At 36.3% G+C, this 11381-nt stretch overlaps 1 protein-coding gene across 1 annotated transcript; it reads left to right on the forward strand.

Moving 5' to 3' along the window:
* Positions 1–7484: 7484 nt before the first annotated feature.
* LOC121296895 (alpha-2Db adrenergic receptor-like) lies at positions 7485–10614 on the forward strand. Its single transcript, XM_041222802.1, has one exon. The coding sequence runs from the start codon at positions 8213–8215 to the stop codon at positions 9503–9505; it is 1293 nt and encodes a 430-aa protein (XP_041078736.1). The 5' UTR covers positions 7485–8212; the 3' UTR covers positions 9506–10614.
* The last annotated feature ends 767 nt before the right edge of the window (positions 10615–11381 follow it).

Raw genomic sequence — 11381 nt, forward strand, 5'->3', positions numbered from 1 at the left:
GGGTTTAAGCTGAGCCACAGCGTGACAGTTTTGACACAGGTGATGCCGCGGTTCATCAAAACTTAGTGTTGTTTTATTTATTTTTTGTTTTATACTGTGTGCACTGTGGACTGTTCTATTGAATCTGCTGCACTAAAACCTTTGCTTTTATTTTTGACTGCACTATCTGTGTTACCCCACAGCACTTTCACCAGCACTGTTGAGTAGGTCCCGCCTTAAGCATACTGCATGGTCGGTGATTGGGTGAGCAAAAGGAAGGGGTTGCATAAAGGGGGTGGCATTTAGTGGCGCATGAGTCTTTCGTTTGGAGACGCTAGTATTCCACACTTTTCCCCCTGCATTTATTGTACAGTAAGATACACACACATTATATATATATAATTAAGACATGGATTTTTCTTCCCCCATAACATAAGGTTGCCAAACAAATGAAGTTTAACATAGCACTAGCACGTACTTTAAACCATGTTATGCTCATTATTTAAGCAAATTAGAAAAAAAGTACAGTAAGGATAACAAGCTGCAATGTTTTTTAAAACCTTTAAATCCCTTAACCTGTTCTGCAGTCCTACAGTACCTACACCAATTGCAAACACCATTTCCATCACTTCACACCAATTTAAATATATTATTAATACTGACTATTACGCTTCTGAACATGCACTTACTATTGTATCTAATCAAGGGGCATTCAACGTATTTCATAAGGTATATTGAAAATAAATAAATTAACTGCATGCTTACCGTAAACTTTGGAATATCTATATGGGGCTCAGATTGGTGGAAGAATGGACATTAAACCAGCCAAGCATGTCTCCTCGAATGTTGTGTATGAGGAACCCCAGAGATTGAAAATAACCTGTGTAGAGATAATTTAAAATATCTCTCTGCCACGAAAGACCTTGCCCTTCTGAAACACAAGGTGGCATTGTTGGCTACTTATATTTAAGTTCTTTTAGTATACTGTTTATCGCTGTCACCCTACCTGTGACAGTTTTACACCACTCTGGACTCAAACACGTTAAACTCTGCTGTCCACCAGAGCTGCTTACCGGTTGCAAATTGATGCGCACACAAGGTCTATTTTAACAGTGTCAGATCTAAATACAACTGGCCTGACTTTCTAAGCCTGGTTTTTTACAAACCTCATTTCACTGCATTATTATTATTAAACTAGGTAAAACACATCATCAATCCAGTGAATCTGAGCAGATGTAATAGGATTTTTCACTGCTGCAGTCATTATTTGCAGTTGGTTTAATACTCAGGCACAGGTTTACTTCAATCGAATTATTTGCATACACAGGTTAATTAACTAAATGTAATATTGTAGCTGCCATATTATTTAGAACATGCACTTAGAACACAAGTCTGTGATTGTGATGATGGTACTCCATACATTAATGTTATTTTCCATGCCCATAATTCTACTGTAAGTACACAAATTTAAATAATCGTAAGTTTTAGAATAATTTACTCTACCTACAATGTAGTTCATGTATTTTGAAGTGAATCAGATTCATTAAGGGCATAGACAACAATCACTTGAATTTTACAGTGAAAGAACTTAAACATTAGGCAGCAAAAGCAGCTCTTCAGTATGCAGTATAGACTCTTGAACAAATGAAACCAGTACTACCAAGTCTTAAACCAGTCCTGGTCATTGCTGAAATTTCTAAACAGGGAATAATAACATAATTACTTTATGTACACATTTCTATTGACACTTACAACAGCACGGACATAAATAATACAATATAACATCAATATTTTGATCAAATATATAGCTGTTTATGATTTTCTTGATCGGTGTCCAGGACCGATCAGCAAATGAAATGGTCACCATTGAGTATTTCACTGTGAAAATTGTTAATTTAACACTAGAACCGCCACCCAATAAATTGTAAAGTTATAAACAGTTCTACCTAGAACCACCACCCACATCAATGCGACCCATGCATTACAATATGTCTTTTTTAATATAATGTAAGATATTCTATTATTTTTGTAAATGCAGCAATCAAGACGTGCCCCCTCCACCTAGCACATGTTTTTTTAATTTTTACATTTTTTATTTCAAGCCTTTGTAGACTGACTACGAGACAACGATTGCTATGGTAATGTATTTATCAAGATGCCAACTCAGTGAAAGCCTAGTTGCGTAGTTTTCAAAGTACCTGGGCGACAACAATCCTTTGTTTTGTTCCACAAATGCAACTGGGAATATATCAGAAGGAAATATTTAATCTTGAAAGTAGTCATTTTGATTGGAATATGGCAATGCACTCAGATGCACATAGCAAACCAAAATGACAGGTAGGATAACAACTTATGTGCTTAATATGAAACATTTTATATATTCTTTTTTATATTACTTTTAGAAAAAAAACATTTCAGTTTTACAGGTTTGTATGTACCAGTTTACATGTGTTTACACACTAGTGTTCAATGGAACTGCGTCTGTGTTTACAACACAGCTCCTGGATGCAGGCACAGTCAGCTGGCAGACGTGTACGCTCCTCCATAGACTAGAATGCAGCCATCAAACAGGAAGTAGTGTTACATTTTATTTTTATGTAATATTAGAAGCAATGATTTTGGTTTTATAGTTTTGTGTGTAGATATATCCATTTACACGTGTACACGGGTATATGTACATACCTGTTTCTTTTGAAATGTGTATTTTATTATATTTATTCTCTATTTGTAGTCGTGCTGTATATGCGCTCATTATAAAAATAAAGCATTTTATGTTTAATTTTACATTTAAATACAGTGTTTCTGCAATGCAAATGTTAGATATGATGTTCATGGATACAACTTTTCAATTGTATCCGATAGTATGTCTTTCATTTTCATAACAAAGTAGTTTAAAAACGTATGGGTCAAAGTGACCTGTGTGGCGGTTCTAAGTAGTTCGAAATCTGGTAGTTCTAGTGTTAAAATCAGCAGAACTGTCAATTGTCAAATATAATTACCACTGATGTTTAGAAATCTAGACATTTCCACAGAATTCTACAGAAAGCAATAACAATTCTGTACCGGGTCCTGAAATATCCTGTAGATTTTCTACAGATATTTCAATTTCTATAGGGGACTTGTATCAAGGCATCCTGTGAAATGACTGCTGCATCAGGAGTGAGAGCGAGTATGTGAAGACCTGTTATATACTGACCTTGAGGATGAAACCAGGAGACCAAGCACTAGCCCCGAAAAGGCAATTCCACAAGAAATAACCAGTGTAGTGCAGATCATTAGGATCATAGGATCAAGCACTTACCCTGTCAATGTGCTTTGCAGTAAAATCCCATTTAGATGACAACATTTTTTAAATAGACAATTGATCCCTCATATGGTTTTCACACCACTTACTACTAGAGCATATCCCAAGCAATGTTTCTCCTGCTGTCAGAATAATTGGTTCCACTTCAGCAGGAATCATAGACTAAGATGTTATATGGACTGCCACCATTTCCCCTCTATTTGAAATTGAGTTGATCACAAAGAAGAGATATTGTGATACAGATTTCTTTTTACTAAAAGTTCTGTTTTTAATTTAAGAATGAATAACAAACAAATTAATATGTAAAGCTGCTCAAACTCACTTTTGTCTAGGTCTGCCGCTGATGGAAATGAACAGGACTGATTTGAATGGCTTTTGGTCCAATTGGCTTTGGAAGCTTTCAAACAGGCCTTAGCAATGAAAATCTCTCTGTCGTTTCATCACAACCCTGGGGGACAAAGCATATCTAGCATTTACCTCATTAAGAGAGAACGTGTTGTGTGAAAGAAAAATGGACACTGCAATTATTAGAATAACAAAACCAGCACACAAGAAGCTTTAGTGTGTAGTGTGTGTTTGTATGTGTATGTGTAGGGGAGGTATTGAGATTGCACAAGATTGTGTTACACAATCTATTGGATTTTTCACAGAGATGTTTCTCAGAGCTTTTTTTTTTCAATTGATTACTATTTAAGGATCAATTTACTGCTGGTAAACCTGAAGCCATCATGAAACAGCCAACATATACAGTCAGATTTGTTAAATGACAAAAAATGACAAAACATAAAAGCACGTTACACTGCCATGCCAAGGTCGCTTTATTTTGAAAGTGTTTCCAGTCATTTATTAGTACATTGTATCAAAATAAAGCCAAGCATGCTTTGATTCCCTGGGCTGCAGCTGATCTTGTGGATGGTATTAATAACCTCCTGCCATTACTGGTCATAACAAAGAATGTCTTGCCTGAGCAAATCTTCCATTTCTTCATTTCTGTAAGAAGCGTTTAAAACCTACAGTGTATTCCACAGAGTACAAGTGGTGAAGAAACACAGGGGGTGGACTTGCCCAACTATAGTCTTATAGTTTTATGATGCAGAAGTCCATTCTCAGGAGACTGCCCTGATCTTGCAGATTACAACATTAGGTCGCAAAAAACCAATGCAAGTTTTCTGAATAGTTCTGGGTATTACATCCTAGCCAGCAGAGCACAGCTGAATACAATTCCCAGGCTGCTGGACCAAAGTGTCCCTGCTCTCGTCTAGAGGATCAACAACTATCCTTCGACAAGCAAATAGGACCAGTGAGTGAATTATTCTGTCATTCAGCACCAGCGTACCAGCAACACTACCGTAGAATAATAAAAAAAATATTTTACACAACTAACACGATGAGCACAATAACAAAAGCAACTGAGCAGTCAAACATGATCAAGTAAAGCTGCACGTGAAGCACAGCAACTTATTTTCCACCCAGAAAGAAATTCAGCCTGACCCTACTTCAAGAAGCAATTCCATGGTAATTACAACATTAATTCTGAATTTTGGAGCGACCATTTGGAGGACGGATGACACCTTAATGCCACAGAGCATGCAACTTTACCATATGCCATTGAAGGTAATAAATGTAAATTTCAGACTTGCTGTTAAATTATTTAGGGTCTTTGTTTTTTTAAACAAGCTAAGGTACATGAAAGCATGCCTAACCCTAACCGCAAAACAGGTGCTAATTTAGCACGGTGGTAAATGCTCTGTGAATATGGTTAACAAAAGGCTAAACTATGTAGTAAACAACAATTATTTTCATGTTGCGTGTGGGGGTACTGCAGTTTTGGGAATCTTAAAATAAATGAAATAAACATTGGTAGTATTCAAATCTTTCTGAAAGGGTTCAAATGCAGCTTTGGCAGTTTTTAAACCTCTTTTAAACCAATTTCTTGACAGGTTGAGCTTTCATGTTTATTCACTGTATTACCTCTAATGGGCAAATATTGACAACAGCTGTGAAATAAAGGCCAGTAGGGCACCTATAGAATGTTTTTATCTTTTATTGAATAGACGGAAAGTCTGAACACTTTCCTCACGAGAGATGAGCTTCTCGCCAGATCAATGAATTTAAATCCTTTGGTTAACATCAGATTTATTCCAAAAGAAAACTTGAGCATAAATGAATAGCCAGTTACTGGAAAATTCAGAATTTATGCACTTGTGTAATTGATCAGCATCATAAAATCACCACTTGATTCTAAAGACTTAAAATAGCACACAGTTTAATGATAGTAAATACTGTACTCTACTTATATATTTCTGTCTTTGCCGGTCAAACTAAATGAATCTGAAAACACAGCTGTCAGTACTTACATTTTATATTCAATTGTGATACTCAATTGCAATGCGATGACAATTTAATTATACTATTTGTTTAATTTGAAAGGCATCATGTAAACCTTCTCCCAGTAGAAAAGATGAGTATACAATTAATTAACAAGTCCACTCTTCAAATGAAGCCGTGAAGTTGGCCTTTCACTTTTGAATTGCTATATAGAAAACTGACAGTGTATACCAGTACTATCTAGAGTAGGACTACATTTATTATTTTTTGTTATTTTCCCCCTTATGGTTAAGTTGTAAAGCTGACATTCTATATACTGTAAAAAATACATATTTAGAATTTCAGAAATGCAAAAAATTATAAATGTTGTGGAACATATTACAAACTTATTTGAATTATTTGAATTGGGCTTACTGTAATAGTAACTGTTACAACAAGGCTCTGAAGTAGAATTCCTAATATAAACCATTTCATCTTTTTAAACTCAGGGCCAAATGCATATTTTTTTCTTTCTTCATACCGGTAAAGGGGCAGTAATTTGTACTTGTTCTAATCACTATTTTTAAACTTTAGAAACACACACACACACACGCGCGCGCACACACACACACACACACACACACACACACACACACACACACACATTTCTATAATCAGATAAGATTTTGTTTATTTTTGTTTAATTCTTTAACACATTATTTACAGTGTAGTTTAGTTAGCGAAGGGGGGTATTAGTTTGAAGTGAATCATTACTGAATTTACGATAATGCAACTTAGAGTAAATCTTATACACTAACTGAAAACTTCAGACTAACCATTTGCAATAGAAAAGTGCTGTTATATAAATTATAGCGTAGTAGCTTTTCAGGAACACTATAAAGTTTGAAAAGATCAGACAGGAGACTGTAGCTTTGGTCCATACCGGCAATTCTTTAATGAATACAGTGCTCACAACACACAAGGCAAGTTTCCCCACGCTCTGCCCCGAGCCACACAGGCAACGTCACAGCTTCGAGTGGACTTGTTTGCTTGATTGTATACTCATCTTCTATATCGGGAGAATGTTTACTTGACGCCTTTCAAATTACCGTATATAAAGGCTATAATTAAATTGTCATCGCCTCGGAGCTTTAAAAGAAGTATCACAATTGAACTGTGCAATATGCACTGACAGCTGTGTTTTCAGATTCATTTAGTTTGGCCGGCAAAGGCAGAATTATAGAAGTACAGTTTAATATCATAATATGTTGTGCTATTTAACTTTACACTTTAGAACCAAATGATGATATTATGAAAGCCCGTCAACAAAAATACAACAATGTACAATCATTTCTCTGTCCAGGTGTGTTTCCTGAATTCCCTTGCCAAGGGGTCACCGCTGGTGCAGCGACGCGCCAATGTTATCGTATGGGCCTCTCTGTGGCAGCCCCTGCATGATCTGTCTCTCCGTGCACGCAACAGCTGCAGGCTGGCGATGCTGTAGGCAAAGCGGACCACAATGGCGCATCCTCAGTGTTCCAACGGGACTCGCCGTTATCCAACGGGACTCGCCGTTACAGTTGCGATTGCTATATTACTTTACCTGACGGTATGATCACTTGCCATGTCAATATATATATATATAATATAGTGATAGAGATTATCTATATATATATATATATATGTATATATATTATATATATATATGTATATATATATATACATTTTATGTAAAAAAATTTTTTTAAAATAAAACATAATTATAGCATTACTTACAAGCAATCATATATGCGATAATAATATAATAATAATAATAATAATAATAATAATAATAATAATAATAATAAGAAGAAGAAGAAGAAGAAGAAGAAGAAGAAGAAGAAGAAGAAGAAGATTAACAAGATTTTTCCTGAGTGTGACATTTTAAATAAATAGACACATAATGCATGAATGTATTCACGTGCGTTTTTTCGCCAAGCTTCCCACACTGTCTCTTTAAGAAACTCCTCAAGCATCCTCTGCTTTAAACTTGTTCAGTTTTGCTATGGGTTGGTCTCTGGAATGATGTCACCCCACTACTTCTAACTGAAAAAGGCTGTACATAGCTGAGAGCCACAGTTAACGTTATGTGATCAGATGTGAAAACGTTGCCACGTGAGTTTTTATTTTTAAATAACAGGATACGCATGGAATACAAAACAGAAAAAAAAACTACAAGATGAAAGCGTCCTAAAGGAAAAACTCGGAGGCAAGACTGACCAAATAATCACCGAACTCATGGAGTAACATCAAATAGAACAGAACGATAGCGTAACCTTTTCAATTTCAAAACTTGTGAAAAATATAACCATTCATTATTTATGCACATGGCGTTTTCTGAACCAATATATGTGAGGATACTGTATTGTAATCAGAAGATTTAAAACTTGTGAAAGCCTGGAAAACGGCCGCACCTTATTCTGCATTCCCACTTTACAGTATGATAAAGCAGACGATGGCGATTCGAATAATGTAATTATTAACTAAATGACTAAATGACTTGGACTATTAATGATTATAACTCCATCTTTACAAGCACCCCTCTAACTCATTGCAATTTAAGGTTGTGAAATTTGGAGCTGCATGAAGAACCAAAGCGGTGCTGAAAATGATACAGGGATGGATCTAGCCCAGGCGCTTGGCGTGCTTAACAGTTCGCACGATGCCAATGACACGGGTACCCCACAAATACCACCACACTCCCCTGCTTCTGCCGCTTTTATCATTCTGGTGGTCATCGTAATTATCATCCTGACCATTGTTGGCAACGTGCTTGTGGTGGTTGCAGTATTCACAAGCCGAGCTCTCAGGGCGCCCCAGAACCTCTTTCTTGTTTCTCTCGCGTCTGCTGACATTCTGGTGGCCACTTTGGTTATCCCTTTCTCCCTGGCTAACGAGGTGATGGGCTACTGGTACTTCGGTAGCACCTGGTGTGGCTTCTACCTGGCTTTGGATGTTCTCTTCTGTACTTCCTCCATTGTGCACCTGTGCGCCATTAGCCTGGACAGATACTGGTCAGTGACCAAGGCGGTACGCTACAACCTCAAAAGGACTCCTAAGCGGATAAAATGTATGATTGCCATAGTCTGGGTTATATCGGCGATCATCTCTTTCCCACCACTGATTATGAAAAAGGAAGCAAAAAAACACGACTCTGAATGCCTCCTCAACGAGGAAACATGGTATATATTATCCTCCTGTATAGTATCTTTCTTTGCCCCCTGCGTAATCATGATTTTAGTTTACTGTAAGATCTACAGAGTGGCAAAACAAAGGTCTTCGACTGTTTTTGTGGCCAAGAACGGATTGGAGAGACAACCTTCCCAGTCCGAAACATGTTTCGTGCCCAAGGATAAGTTTGAGAACGAAAGCCCCAGTAGCCAAAGCTCGGGCAGCAATCAAAGGCAGGAAGAGCTCGAGGACATCGACCTCGAGGAGAGCACGTTAGAAAACAAGCCCAATAAGAACTCTCGGTTTTCTAAGAAGAGAAAGGTGGAAGGGTCGAGTTGCTGTGCCAAGCAAAACTGCCGCTTGTCCTGGGCTTCGAACCGAGCCTCTCAGATCATCGTTGCGCAAAAGAGGAGGCATAACTCTGTTTCAAAGAACAAGTTGGCACAGTTGCGGGAGAAAAGATTCACTTTTGTGTTAGCTGTCGTAATGGGGGTGTTTGTGCTTTGCTGGTTCCCATTTTTCTTCACGTACAGTTTGCAGGCAATCTGTGGGGACAAATGCAACATTCCAAAACCCCTTTTTGATCTCTTCTTTTGGATTGGCTACTGTAACAGTTCCGTAAACCCTATTATTTATACCATTTTCAACAGGGATTTTCGCAAAGCTTTTAAGAAAATCATATGTATAACTGCCAAAAGCACTTAAGGGGAATTGTACCGTGTTTCAGAAGTAAGACCTCTCAAGCTTGTTTAAAGTGATTTGTCGTTATTGCTGTTTATTTAAGTTTGCTGAAGTTCATTAAATGTGTTATCTATTTTTTTTTTTAATCGTTGTGTTTTAAAATAATAGTAACAAGTATGTGTTATATATTTGTATACGGCTCATTATCTGTAATCCTGTGAGAAACTATTTTTGTTTTGTGTTTTTTGGGTAAAAAGGGGATAATGAAATGACTGACAGTGTTATTTTGTACCAATTAATAGAACACATTGATTCAACTACTTAAATATATGTATGTAATCAGTTGGATGTTTATACCAATGTTGACATGCAATCCAGCCCATTACGCTCTAAGATGTGCTGGAGTCTACGTTTTTTACGCACGGTCTTATTCTACACATTGAAAAGCATGTGTTAATAATAAACAAACTACACCGAAGTCCCAGGCCCTTCACAAATCTGGCAGGATGTTTATATCTCAAAAACAAATATTTAAGAATTAAACGCAATCTAAGCCAACCGGTGTCCTTGTTTTTAAACATTACACTACAGAGACGCACGTTGGTATCGTTTGTATTTTTTTCTGGGCAAAGCAGAGATTCGGTCACCTGCAGATGTTATCGCTATCATTAAGTAATGAACTGATTAGGATCGAAAAGGATTCCAAATTATTGAATTATGTCTTTTAGAGTACAGGTGGAACAAACGAGGAAGGCTCTAGAATTAAACTTGGTCACCCCTGGTTTTACATAAAAAAAGAAATACATGGATAAGTTATTTTTACAATGAGTTGTAAAATATGATGTAGTGTTGCACTCATCGACATCTCGCAAAATACACTCTCAAGTCACAGCCTGTACAATGTACAATTGAGGAGACCTGGTCATATACAGTCTTTTAAAATGCTTGTTGTAAAAGGGGACGAATACAAACTAACACTTTAGAAAGTCAGTGTAACTAAAAACTTGCTTTCTTGTCAAAATGTGATACCTGTACCAACATGTCATCTGTAGATAAAATAATGTAATATTATTAACATAACTTATTTTCAATATCAGCAATATGACAGATAATATCGGAACTCACAGCAGGCAAATAGCTGTATTATTATTATTATTATTATTATTATTATTATTATTATTACTACTACTACTACTACTACTACTACTACTACTACTAATAATAATAATAATAATAATAATAATAATATAATAATAATAATAATAATAATAATAATAATAATTAGTCTCTTAGTAGATCCTTTTATCTGAAGAGGAGGCAGTAAACTATGTCTCAAGAATTGCTGCTTGGTTTTACATCTCACCCGAAGGACAGATCACAGACCTATTGAAAAAACATACATAACATACAGTAGCAACCGTATGTACAAGCTTTCCTACGGATAATAATAATACACATGCTGCCATTGCAAAACAATTTTATAAATGTCTGCTTGAGATGAATTGTATATTGTTTTGAGAAAATGCTATGCTTCATGTAAAAAAATTGCAATCAGCGTATTTGTACATTTTTAATTTTGCTTTAAAAAAAATGTAATTCCTTCTGTAGTACACCAACATTTGTTAAATCGTCTGTATGTATTAGATATAAAACACATGAGTTACATGGGGAATAAAATGAAAGTTTACAAAACACGTGTTTCATATCCAAAGTTTCTAATGGATGTCCTCATCTGGGCATGTGCAGTGCAAGGGGAAAATAGTCTAGGCATGTGCAGTATGCAAAGTAGGAACATTTGATAGGTAGCATAAATTGCCGTGACACCGATACTTAGAAGGACCCTTAGAAAATATGATTTGCATCATTCTAACAGTGCCAAAACATTTACATAAATGGTCAT

The sequence above is a fragment of the Polyodon spathula genome, chromosome 22 (genome assembly GCF_017654505.1).
Source record: "Polyodon spathula isolate WHYD16114869_AA chromosome 22, ASM1765450v1, whole genome shotgun sequence".
Classification (NCBI taxonomy): domain Eukaryota; kingdom Metazoa; phylum Chordata; class Actinopteri; order Acipenseriformes; family Polyodontidae; genus Polyodon; species Polyodon spathula.

Excerpts from the sequence above, each read along its gene's own strand:
- LOC121296895 (XM_041222802.1), top strand. The coding sequence starts at position 8,213 with ATGAAGAACCAAAGCGGTGCTGAAAATGATACAGGGATGGATCTAGCC.